The sequence below is a fragment of the Colobus angolensis genome, unplaced genomic scaffold (assembly GCF_000951035.1).
Source record: "Colobus angolensis palliatus isolate OR3802 unplaced genomic scaffold, Cang.pa_1.0 Scaffold4, whole genome shotgun sequence".
Classification (NCBI taxonomy): Eukaryota; Metazoa; Chordata; class Mammalia; order Primates; family Cercopithecidae; genus Colobus; species Colobus angolensis.
In genome coordinates this window covers 196,785-209,710 of record NW_012117376.1, presented here as the reverse complement: position 1 = coordinate 209,710, position 12,926 = coordinate 196,785, and the positions used below count along the sequence as shown (strand labels likewise).

The 12,926-nt window shown below is 49.7% G+C and overlaps 1 protein-coding gene across 4 annotated transcripts in view; it reads left to right on the top strand.

Moving 5' to 3' along the window:
• The window catches only part of MFSD2A (major facilitator superfamily domain containing 2A), a 14,427-nt gene extending 8,977 nt beyond the window's left edge, over window positions 1-5,450 (top strand). For 3 of the 4 annotated variants that reach the window (XM_011955233.1, XM_011955231.1, XM_011955230.1), the window contains 11 exons: window positions 712-835; window positions 971-1,049; window positions 1,356-1,513; window positions 2,082-2,172; window positions 2,293-2,414; window positions 2,569-2,652; window positions 3,111-3,194; window positions 3,288-3,400; window positions 3,815-3,958; window positions 4,050-4,226; window positions 4,991-5,450. In XM_011955233.1, the coding sequence (XP_011810623.1) occupies window positions 827-835; window positions 971-1,049; window positions 1,356-1,513; window positions 2,082-2,172; window positions 2,293-2,414; window positions 2,569-2,652; window positions 3,111-3,194; window positions 3,288-3,400; window positions 3,815-3,958; window positions 4,050-4,226; window positions 4,991-5,054 (1,125 nt within the window). In that variant the 5' untranslated portion in view covers window positions 712-826 and the 3' untranslated portion in view covers window positions 5,055-5,450. The remainder of the gene's footprint in view (window positions 1-711; window positions 836-970; window positions 1,050-1,355; window positions 1,514-2,081; window positions 2,173-2,292; window positions 2,415-2,568; window positions 2,653-3,110; window positions 3,195-3,287; window positions 3,401-3,814; window positions 3,959-4,049; window positions 4,227-4,990) is intronic. The other variant, XM_011955232.1, reaches the window with a different exon arrangement.
• Window positions 5,451-12,926: the final 7,476 nt, after the last annotated feature.

The following is a 12,926-nucleotide window of genomic DNA, read 5'->3' as shown; positions in this document are numbered from 1 at the left end:
TGGGGTGTGTGTGAATGGGTGTGTGTGTGAATGTGGGGTATGTGTAAATGGGGGTATGTGAGAATGAGGTGTGTGTGTGTGAATGGGGTGTGTGTAAATGGGGGTATGTGAGAATGAGGTGTGTGTGTGTGAATGGGGTGTGTGTGAATGGGGGTGTGTGTGAATGTGGGGTGTGTGTGAATGGGGTGTGTGTTTGAATGATGGGTGTGTGTGAATGGGGTGTGTGTGTGAGAATGGGGTATGGGTGTGTGTGAATGGGGTGTGTGTGTGTGAATGGGGTGTGTATGTGTGAATGGGGTGTGTGTGTGCGGTTGATGAGTATCTGTGTGAGAACACGGGGGATGGGGCTGCGCCTTCTCTCTGCCTCCTTGCCCAGCCACCTGAGGTCTTGGACTCCCGTCCTACCTCTCTCAGCCCATTAGAGGCTGGTGCCTCTGGAGTAGACTCAGGGTCTGACCTCACACTCCATGCCTAGGATTTTGGTCTGGGGGCCCAGTTCCCATCTGCCATTCCAGGCTTGGCCATCAAGCCTCTTCCCAGAGGCCTAGGATGGGTGGATGGCAGGAGTATGGGGAAGGAAGGAAGAGCTTAGCTTCCTTCCTTCCCTGTGGGGACCCTGTGAGGCACAGCAGTCTCGGCTGGCCCTGGCTCCTGGGCTCCAGCCTCCAGCCTCCATCCTGTAGCCTCTACTCACACCCTCCTTTTCCTCAGGATCATCTTCTCCACGCCCCTGGCCGTCATCTCCTACTTCCTCATCTGGTTCGTGCCCGACTTCCCACACGGCCAGACCTATTGGTACCTGCTTTTCTATTGCCTCTTTGAGACGATGGTCACGGTGAGTGTGGGTACCTCCTCTGGTGTCCCTGGGGGCCGGGAGGAGGGCAGTACTTGGGGCCCCCAGGGTTGGTACCGGAAGCTACATCGGTGTGTCCACCTGCCTGACTGGCCAATGGCCTGTCTTCCATGCCAGTGTTTCCATGTTCCCTACTCGGCTCTCACCATGTTCATCAGCACCGAGCAGACTGAGCGGGATTCTGCCACCGCCTATCGTGAGTCTCCCCAACCCACCTGACCCCACCCTCCAGGGACCCTCCAGCCACACTTCTTTCCTTGCGGGTCCAGCTCTTTGCTCTGCTCTAGAGTGTGGGTGTGAAACCATCTTAAAAACAATTCAATCCCCTTATTGCTCAGATGAGACCTGGAGAGGTGCATATGCATTCGGACCAAGATATCACCTACCCCACTACCTCTACCCACCCTGCCTGGAGCTACAGCTAGGCTCCCACCCATTTGACCTTCCTCCCTGGGCCCACGACCCATGAGGACCCTCGAAACACCTCCTTTTCTCCTGCCAGGGATGACTGTGGAAGTGCTGGGCACAGTGCTGGGCACGGCGATCCAGGGGCAGATCGTGGGCCAAGCAGACACGCCTTGTTTCCAGGACCTCAATAACTCTACAGTGGCTTCACAAAGTGCCAACCATACACATGGCACCACCTCACACAGAGAAACGGTGAGGCCCCGGGCAGGGCAGGGATTTGGGGAGATAAGGAGCAATGAGGTGGTTTGTAGTCATCCTAAAGATAGTAACAGCTAGTGTTTATTAAGTAAATGTTGGGCATTTGATATACATAACAATTGATAGACCCAATATACCTACTTTGCAGAACAGGAAACTGAAGCTTAGAGAGGCTGAATAAGTTGCCCAGAGTCATAAAGTTAGTGAATTGCAGAGATTTGGGAAGATTTGAATTCTGGGCTGTCAGACTCCACAGCCTGGTTTCTTTTTTATTATTATTTGTAGAGTTGCCCAGGCTGGTCTCAAACTCCTGGGATTACAGGTGTGAGGGCCGCACTCAACCAGCCTGGTTTCTGAGCATGTTGTGAATCCTAACTGTCCAGTCTTGGGAAGCAACAGCAGGCCTGGGGTGATCCTCCCGTTTCACACATGGAGACAGGAGGCTCCCAGAGGGGAGGCGACTGGCTACTGGCCCAAGATCACTGAATGGGGCTGCTGGAACTGGGGTGCTGGGATGAGCTCAAACTGACCGTCCTTGTATGTCGCCTTCACCTCCTTATAGCAAAAGGCATACCTGCTGGCAGCGGGGGTTATTGTCTGTATCTATGTAATCTGTGCTGTCATCCTGACCCTGGGCGTGCGGGAGCAGAGAGGTAAGGGGGTGCCTGGGAAGGGGTGTAGGCCTCAGCATGGGCAACTGCGTCTTTCTGCCTGGCCCTCAGGCTTTTGGGAGGGGCCTCTGCTCCTTCCTCACTGTCCCCTCTGGCCCCCAGAACCCTATGAAGCCCAGCAGGCTGAGCCGATCGCCTACTTCCGGGGCCTACGGCTGGTCATGAGCCACGGCCCATACATCAAGCTTATTACCGGCTTCCTCTTCACCTCCTTGGCTTTCATGGTGAGTGGGGGTCTGACATGCTTAGCCTGAGAAGGGGGTGTAAGGGGACGGGGGTGAGCAGAGGTCTCTGGAGCATGGGGGATGTCTTGGGGAGGCTCAGCCCCAACATCACCTCCTTCCTTGCATTTCCTTCCCTACCTTTCCCCATGCCCAGCTGGTGGAGGGGAACTTTGTCTTGTTTTGCACCTACACCTTGGGCTTCCGCAATGAATTCCAGAATCTACTCCTGGCCATCATGGTGAGTGTGGGACCTGAGCAAGGGCGGGCAGCCTGGTCTGAAGGGGCATAGGCTGTGGAATGGTTCTTGGAATAGGCAGAGGATGTTTCTCAGGCTGGCCCAAGGTCATGAAAGGATGAGGGAGGCTTCTCAGGATATTTGGTTGGACCTTGCATAGGTAGGACTGTGAAATAAAGAGTTTAAGTTTAGATGTTTGAATAGCGAGCACAGCAAAAGCAAGGGCGAGGACACCAGGAACTTGGCTCAGAGGTTTGAGAGGGCAGCAGACGAGGTGGGCCTGGACCAGCTCTGAGCTCCCCTGGAAACCATCGAAGGTGCCTGTCATCTTGTTGCTGCCCATGTGATGTCATCTGGCTGCTCTTGGGCAGGGCCGGGAGCCCCTTTGGGGTTCTGGGAAGGGCAGGAAGGGCTCTGTGGCTCTAAAGCAGCTCCCTTTAACCCTCTTTGTCTGTCCACAGCTCTCAGCCACTTTCACTATTCCCATCTGGCAGTGGTTCCTGACCCGGTTTGGCAAGAAGACAGCTGTATATATTGGGATCTCAGTGAGTGGGGTTGAAGAGCAGATCCTGGGTTGAGTTGGGGATGTCTGGGGGGAACCTCCCAGCTGAGTCATCTTCCTGCACCCCCTTCCCTAGTCAGCAGTGCCATTTCTCGTCTTGGTGGCCCTCATGGAGAGTAACCTCATCATCACATATGTGGTAGCTGTGGCAGCTGGCATCAGTGTGGCAGCTGCCTTCTTACTACCCTGGTAGGTATATACAGGCCCCCTCCTCGGTTATCTCCAGCCCCTAGTCCCAGTTTTGAAGCTCCTTGGGGAGAGTTCTATGGGGTGTTCTCCCACAGGTCATTCTGTGGGTCCAGGTTAGGAGTGAGGGAGGTCTGTCCTGTACAGTTGTACAGGTAGTGAGCTTTGCAAGAACACCTAGTCAGAGTGAAAAACGGGGGCTATAATCTGGCAGGAGCTCCACTTGCCACACTGAGCGCCTCCAGGCAGGGCTACTTCCTCTTAGAGCAAGAGGCCTTTTCTTATTCATGTGAAGGTGCCATCTCCTCACTGAGCTGTGTACCCATGGTACTGAAGCTTCCAGAGGGCCACCTCTTCTCATCAACACAGAGGCCTGTTAAGTGGGTTGGTCCTCATGGCTGTCACTGCCCTGCGCAGGTCCATGCTGCCTGATGTCATTGACGACTTCCATCTGAAGCAGCCTCACTTCCACGGAACCGAGCCCATCTTCTTCTCCTTCTATGTCTTCTTCACCAAGTTTGCCTCTGGAGTGTCACTGGGCATTTCCACCCTCAGTCTGGAGTGAGTGGGGTGGGGACCTGGGACGGGACTGGGCGGGGCCAGGCCCCAGGTGCCCCATCTTCACCGTTCTCCTGCCCCCTGGGTCCCATAGCTTTGCAGGGTACCAGACCCGTGGCTGCTCGCAGCCGGAACGTGTCAAGTTTACACTGAACATGCTCGTGACCATGGCTCCCATAGTTCTCATCCTGCTGGGCCTGCTGCTCTTCAAACTGTACCCCATCGATGAGGAGAGGCGGCGGCAGAACAAGAAGGCCCTGCAGGCACTGAGGTGAGTGGGGAGGGGACGGGATGCTGGAGGAGGGGACATGGTTGCCTCCAAACCCTCAATTTGCATCTCTTGTGGCCAAGTCCAGACTCACCCCCCACACATCTTCTCTGGACAGATCTAACACTTAAGTATGCACCAGGCACTCTGTTAAGCGGTCTTACCTTTATCCAACAAATACATGCTGGCTGCCTACTATGTGCTAGGCATTGATTGCTCTAGTGAACAAGACAAAAATCTCTGCCTTTAAGGAGCTTGTTACAGGACGTGTGCATCCATGACCTCCTATATCCCTCCAACAACCCTAAATATCAGGTTCTTAGGGTTCCCCCTCTGCAGGTGAAGAACCTGAGGTTTCAGCAAGAAGAGTGGCTGACCCAGCTGAAAGGGGCGGAGATGGGGTTTGAGCCTCAGCATTCCGACTCCAGAGACTGCACTCTTCATCAGCCTCCTGGCATATAGGACCTCGAGTGTGGCCTGAACCTTGCATCTGGGGAAACCAGTGGGCAGGGTGGAGGGAGTCATGCCAGCCCGTCAACCAGCCCAGGCGAGAGTGTAGTTCTGGGGTTTGCAGTACCCTGTGTGCAGCAAGGACAGTAAACAGACCAACCAACAGTTGAAAGTAGGAGTGAGCAAACTCTGTGTCCTGTGGTTCACTTTAGTCCGACAGTAGGGCCAAGATCATGTGAGGAAGGAAGCAAGCAGGTGGGGCTGGGGAGGGGTAAGGATGGATGCTTCCTCCAACCCATCTCCTCTGGCTCTTGCAGGGACGAGGCCAGCAGCTCTGGCTGCTCAGAAACAGACTCCACAGAGCTGGCTAGCATCCTCTAGGGCCCGCCACGTTGCCCGAAGCCACCATGCGGAAGGCCACGGGAGGGATCAGGACCTGTCTGCCGGCTTGCTGAGCAGCTGGACTGCAGGTGCTAGGAAGGGAACTGAAGACTCAAGGAGGTGGCCCAGGACCCTTGCTGTGCTCACCGTGGGGCCGGCTGCTCTGTGGCCTCCTGCCCCCCACTCTGCCCGCCCGTGAGGCAAAGCCCTGGGGCTGCCACTGTGAATATGCCAAGGACTGACCGGGCCTAGCCTGGAACACTAATGTAGAAACCTTTTTTTACAGAGTCTAATTAATAACTTAATGACTGTGTACATAGCAATGTGTGTGTATGTATATGTCTGTGAGCTATTAATGTTATTAATTTTCATAAAAGCTGGAAAACAGCTGCCTGTCTCTGTCTGTGTCCTCAGCCACTCACTGAGCCCTTCTGCCTTAAGACTCTGTTAGAGAACACACGGAGCCCCAGGTGCTACTGGGTGGGGGCAAACATGTCTGAAGTTGTGGCTGGAGTGCAGTGGCGCAATCTCGGCTCAGGCAATCCTTCTTTCTGCTTCACCCTCCCGAGTAGCTGGGACTACAGGCATGCACCACCACGCCTGGCTGATTTTTAGATTTTTTGTAGAGATGGAGGTCTCACTATATTGCCCAGGCCAGTCCTTCCCACTGGACTCAAGCAATCCTCCTGCATTAGCCTCCCAAAGTAGTGGGATTACAGGTGTGAGTCACTGCACCTGGCCTCTTGCTAAGAACACCCTAGTGTAGAGAGGGATTTAGCTAAAGTCACACAGCCTTGAGTGACCTAATTGGAATTTTATCCCAACTCTGTAAAGACTCCAGTACCGTAATCACCACCGTCTACTTCCCTGTGTCTGAGAATGACCAGGGGATCGGCAGGCAGACGCTTGCTCTGGGTGTGCCTGTACACTGTGCTTCCTGCCTGCTGCATGCCTGAGCCTGCAGGGCTGGCAGGGCTGGAGGCCTGTGGGGTCCCTGGAGACCTGTAGTTCTTTCTGCACAACTGTTACTGATGGTATTCAAAGGTGAGAATGTACCTGCTGGATGTGTGTATCAGATGAGGGAGGATTTGACCACAGAGGCACTGGTGACAAGAAACAAACACCTCCAGTAGGAAACAGGGTGGTGGGGAAGGCCTAGTTGGGAGCACTTGGCTGACTTCCATGGTATGAATAACTCCTGCCATAGCAAATTTCAAGTTATCCATGGTTGTTCTACTTTGAACATTCCCTAAACATTGAGCGGTTGGCTCTTCCAAGCCGGTAGGAGCTTGCCTAACACACCACTGGGTCTCACACTTAGGCCAAGCCCCCAAAATCACAAGAAGGCAAAGTTGGCAGGATTAGGAGCTACTTGTCAAATCTTCTGATTTTACTAATAGATAAATGAGGCCCAGACAAGAGAAGCTCTTAGGCTATTCAGGCTTGGTTCTTACCTTGAGTGTGGGGCTCCATTTTGGGTGGGAGGTGGGTCCTCCATTTTTACTGATAAAGTTCCGTCAGGTTACTTTGATAAGTTACATTAAGCATTACTAACAGGCATGGTTGCATGTGTGTAATAAGTTTGAATTCAGTTAGTCTTCAGATGGTTGTCAGAACTTCCCTATGAGGAAGGTATTATTGTCATCCTCATGTTAGAGATAAGGAAACTGACGCAGGGAAAAGTTAAGTAACCTACTCAAGGTCATTGGACAGTCACTGGAAGAGCTGATACTTGAATCGAGGTTGGCTATGGTGCCTGTGCTCTTAACCACCACTTAAGGCTGTTAGGTGACCCAGTGGTTTTGTCAACACCAAAGCAAGTCCCACACTGTCTTTCCATCAGCCATCTCATGTCAGGCTGTCTGGGCAAAGCAGGAGCCTAGGGTCTGGTCTGGCCTCTGGAGCTAGCCCGCTCAGAGACACTGAGATAATGTTTATAGAAGCCCAATTACACCTTCTCTCTCCCTCCACTCTAACCAGTAACCATCAAGTCCTGTCTTTAAAAAAAAATTAAAGTTTTCGGCCAGGCACAGTGGCTCATGCCTGTAATCCTAGCACCTTGGGAGGCTGAGGCAGGCAGATCACCTGAGGTCAGGAGTTCAAGACCAGCCTGGCCAACATGGTGAAACCCCATCTCTACTACAAATACAAAAATTAGCCAGGCATCATGGCACATGCCTATAATCCCAGCTACTCGGGAGGCAGAGGCAGGAGAATTGCTTGAACCTGGGAGGCAGCAGTTGCAGTGAGCTGAGATTGTGCCACTGCATTCCAGCCTGGGGGACAGAGAGAACCTGTCTCAAAAAAATAAAAAAACAAAAAAAAACAAAAAACAAACAAACAAACAAAAACATGGTGTAGTGGCACATGCCTATAATCCCAGCTACTTGGGAGGCTGAGGGCAGGAGAATGGCTTGAACCTGGGAGGCGGAGGTTGCAAAGAGCCAAGACCATGCCATTGCACTCCAGCCTGGGCAACAGAGCAAGACTCTGCCTAAAAAAAAAAAAAAAAAAAAAAAAGTTTTCCAAACCACTCAAGCTTGTTTCTTTCCTGTCCCTACAATTACTTCTCAGGCATTATGCTCTCTTACCTGGGTGAATAGACCAGTATCCTGTCTGGTCTCCTTGACTTTAATTTGATCTCCTCACTTTCTTTCTGCAAACTGTCCAAGATAACTCAGTAGCTCTCCTGTTTAGAAACATTTCTGTAAGCTGGATGTAATGGCTCTGCCTGTAATCCCAGCTACTGGGGAGACTGAAGTGTAAGGATTACGAGGCCAGGAGTTCAAGACCAGCCTGGGCAACATAGTGAGACCCCCGACTCTATAAAAGAAAAAACAATTAGCCAGGTGTGGTGGTTTGCAACTTGTAGTTCCAGCTACCCAGGCAGCTGAAGCAGGAGGATCTCTTGCCAGGAATCTGAGGCTGCAGTGACCAATGATTGTGCCACTGCACTCTAGCCTGGGGAACAGAGGGAGACCCTGTCTCAAACAAAACAAAAAGTTTCCTAGAAATCCTGTGAGTTCCTGTCTGAGACCCCTGCTGACCTCCCCAGGCCCAGATCTAGACGCAGCTCTTTTTGCAGGCCACCTACCTGGCCCTAGGACACACGTGTTGCAGCTCCACCTGGCAGACACCCATCCAGTGTGTCTTGACTCCAGCAAGCCCCTCTGAAGCAGGCCCTACCCCTCTGCCTTTGGGACATCCCTAAGGGTTCGTCTTTTTCATGGTGGTCTCCCACACTGAGCCGAAGGCCAGGCGTGGTGGGGTGGGGTAGGCACGTGGAGCTGAGTGAATGGGAGCTGGGACCAGAGCAGGCTTTGGCTGGGCGTCAGACCCGACTCCCACTGACCCACTGTGACACCTCTCTCCAGGTCACAGTTTCCCCTAAATATCCTATGGAGATTTAGACTTGAACACCCTTGCTTCTCTCCAGTTTCACACTCACAGAAAATTGTTCTCCTCTTCCAAGATCCCCTGTTGAATTATTGGGGGCTGCTTTGGGGGTGGGACGGGTGAAGAGGGGAAGCAATGTCTCCTGGGTCATTGGCTACTCTGGGTCCCTTCTGGACAGATCATACCTAGTTATTCTTTGGGAGAAGAGCCATATTGACTTCCTCTATGCTTGAATCCAGCATTACTACAACTAACCCTGTCTCTCCCTCTTCGCTCGGCCCTGCTGCCCTGTCTTGCCAACCTCACAGCCCACCCACACCTCCGCTAAGGACCAGGTACAGCTTTGGCGCCACCTGCTGGAAGAAAGGAGCAGCACCTCCACATTTCAAAGAAGAAATTCCAGATCTGCCATTGTTTTGGAGTATCGATTCCATTGATCCGAACAGATATTTACAATGAGCCTACTATATGCCATACACCAACTAGGCTCTGAGGATAAAGTGGTGAACAAAATAGAGCTTACATTCTCGGTAGAGATCAATGATAAATAAATAACTTTATATCGTAATAAGCATCATGAAAGAAGTGAGATGTGATGGAGGGAACTGGTACGGAGCTGCTTTTAAGTGCTCAGGAAAGAATGTCCTGAGAAAGTAACATTTGACTGGGCACAGTGGCTCCTGCCTGTAATCCCAGCACTTTGGGAGGCTGAGGTGGAAGGATCACTTGAGCTCAGGAGTTCGAGACCAGCCTAGGCAACATAGCGAGACCTCATCTCTCTACTAAAAATAAAAAAGAAAAAAAGAAAGTGACCTTCATGAAGGATGAGAATTAGCCAAATGTGAAGAAAGCTTAGAGAGAAAGCCTTGCAAGTAGAGGAGACAACGCAGACCCCAAGGCCCCAGAGAGCTTGGAATATTGGAAGGACAGGAAGGAGACCAGTGTGGCCAGAGTGTAGTGAATGAGGCCGGGCACAATTGCTCACGCCTGTAATCCCAGCACTTTGGGAAGCTGAGGCAGGTGGATCACCTGAGGTCAGGAGTTCGAGATCAGCCTGACCAACATGGTGAAACTCCATTTCTACAAAAACTACAAAATTAGCCGGGCATGGTGGTGCATGCCTGTAATCCCAGCTACTTGGGCAGGAGAATTGCTTGAACCCAGGAGGTGGAGGTTGCAGTGAGCCAAGATTATGCCATTGCACTCCAGCCTGGGCAACAAGAGTGAAATTCTGTTTCAAAAAAAAAAAAAAGAAAAGAAAAGAGAGAGACAGTATTTCAGGGAGAAGGAACAGCATGTGCTAAAGCCCAGAGGCCAGGGAGATCATGGTGGAGTCAAGGAACAGAAAGGCCAGTGTGCCTGGAGCACAAAGATTGAAGGAATGGGATGCAAGATGAGGCTGAGGATGAAGGCAGAGGCAGATGGTCCACAACATGGCTTTGTGGGTTGTGTTAAGCAATTTGATCCTTATCCTAAGAGGAGAAGGAGGCCATTGAAGAGTTTTAAGTAGGGAAGCCATATGATAGCTCAAGAGTTTAGAAAGACCTATCAGCTGCTCTGAGGAGAAAGAATTGAAGAAGGTGAAAGGGGAAGCTGGAAGACTAATGAAGAGGCTGTTCATGTCATGTTCCAAGAATGAATGGTACTGATGAGTACAAGATTAGTGGAGGCAGTGGAGATAGAAGAGGACTGATCTGGCTGCTGGTAGGACTGGATATAATTGAGATGGAGAGGGAGACGGGGAGAGAATATGAAAGTGATGTCTATATTTCTTTTTCTTTTCTTTCCTTTTTTTTTCTGAGCTGGAGTCTCTCTCTGTCGCCACACTGGAGTGCAGTGGCACAATCTTGGCTCACTGCAACCTCTGCCTCTTGGGATCAAGCGATTCTCCTGCCTCAACCTCCCAAGTAGCTGGGATTACAAGCACATGCCACCACGCTCAGGTAATTTTTGTATTTTTAGTAGAGAGGATGTTTCACCATGTTGGCCAAGATGGTCTCGATCTCTTGACCTTGTGATCCACCCGCCTTGGCCTCCCAAAGTGCTGGGATTACAGGCGTGAGCCACCGCACCCAGCCTATATTTCTTTTTCGTTTGTTCGTTTTTCAGAAAAAACGAACCAGGCAGGAGTGCAGTGGCACGATCATGGCTCACTGCAGCCTACGCCTCCCGAGCTTCAGCGATCCTCCTGTCTCATTTTTTAATTCTTTTGTAGAGATGAGGTCTCGCTATGTTGCCAAGACTGGTCTCAAACTCCTGGGCTCAAGAGATCCTTCCTCCTCAGCCTCCCAAAATGCTGGGATTACAGGTGTGAGCCACAGAGCCCAGCAATGTCTAGATTTCTATCTTGGGAAACAATGAGTGGGACTTCTAAACACAGCAAACATGAGCCTGGGGGCCAAAAAAATCATTTGCCCCTTGTTTGTAACGTTTTCATATAAATAGGGAAGAAATCACACTTAGGAATTCCACTGTCAGGGACAAGCCTACACACTATCACCACTACTACTATATAACATTTTTTTTTTGAGATTGGAGTTTTGCTCTTGTTGCCCAGGCTGAAGGGCAGTGGTGAGCAACCTCAACTCACTGCAACCTCCACCTCCTGGGTTCAAGCGATTCTCCTGCCTCAGCCTACCAAGTAGCTGGGATTACAGGCATGTGCCACCATGCCCGGCTAATTTTGTATTTTTAATAGAGATGGGGTTTCTCCACATTGGTCAGGCTGGTCTCGAACTCCTGACCTCAGGTGATCTGCCCGCCTTGGCCTCCCAAAGTGCTGGGATTACAGGTGTGAGCCACCATGCGCAGCCACTATACATTTCATTGGCCGATATAAACAAGCAATATAAATTACATTAGATAATGTAATTAGACAAGAAAAAGAAATAAAAATTGGAAATATATATGTAAAATTTTTAATTTAATTTGATTTATTTATATATATATATATATATATTTTTTTTAAAACACGGTTCCACCATGTTGCCCAGGTTGGCCTTGAATTCCTGGACTCAAGGGATCCGCCTGCCTTAGCCTCCCCAAAGGCTGGGATTATAAGAGTAAGCCACTGCACCCGGCCTGGTAAAATTATCTTTATTTGTCAATGACATGTTTGTATTCCAAGAGAACCCAAGTGAATCAACTGAAAAACTACTAAAAACAATGAGAAATCTCAGTAAGGAAAAGGGTATAAAATTATTACACAAAAATCAATCCCCTTTATATATATATATAAACTGCAATAAGCTAAATTTCATTGTTCAATGTAATAACCACACCACATTGCCTATTTAACTTTAAATATAAAACGAATTGTTGGGAATAATGTTCAAAATCCTAAGGAAATTGAACACTCAAACAAAGGATTCTTAGCAAAGCAATTTTACTTCTGCACAGAGGGGTGCTTCTCCTTGGTCAGTCACCATGAGAACACACCTGAACAAAGGGGCATGAGAGCCTTTATTCCCGAAGCAAGTCCTGCCCCCGTACCCTTTCCCCATTGGCCAGGGTCGGTTGTACACTCTAATCCTGGTTGGCTAAATATTTGAACTTTTTTTTAGATAAGGTGGGCACTTAAGGGAGAGAGGGGAAAGGGGGAGGGGTATCTGCAATGAGCTACAGAGCTAGTCTTTTTTCCAAATAAGGAAAGGAATGTGAGCTGGTACTGATAACGCCTGGTACTGTGGCATGTCTGGGCATGTAACAAAGGCAGAAAGGAAGAAAAAAAAAGAAAAAGAAAAAAGGGGTTGGGCGGGGGGTACTATGAATTAAAGAAGAAAGGATTGATCAGGCTATTTGAAGAGAAACTTCATCATATCCTATATAATTGAAATCAAATAAATTTAAAACTCAATTCCTCAATCACGCTAATCACATTTTAAAGTCTCATCACCACTTATGACTATTGGTTACTGTATTACAGAATATGCTGTATCAGAACATTTCAATCATTGCAGAAAGTTCTATTGTTCAGTGATGACTTAGAAGATGCATTGAAAGAGGTGACCTCATGTATGAGGACAACAAAATGCTTCTGAATAAGAATGAAATAATTATTTGTCAAACCACATAACTTAGTTTTTGGTCACGGGCCCCCTGCGTGGACCTCCCTGTATTTCAGGACATAGCTAAAGTATTATCTCTTTGGGAGTCTTTCTTGATGCTTCCAACCTGAGTCAAAGATTCCTCCAGGATCTCCTAGAGCAAAACACAGTTAACCTTCATTATTCACAGATTCCACATTTATGAATTTGTCTACTTGCTAACATTTATTTGTGACCCCCATATTTTTTCATTGCTAGTGTATAGAAATACAATTAATTTTTTTATTATGAACTTTTTTTTTTAATTTTTTTTTTTTTTTTTTGAGACGGAGTCTCGCTCGTCGCCCAGACTGGAGTGCAGTGGCCGGATCTCAGCTCACTGCAAACTCCGCCTCCTGGGTTTACGCCATTCTCCTGCCTCAGCCTCCCG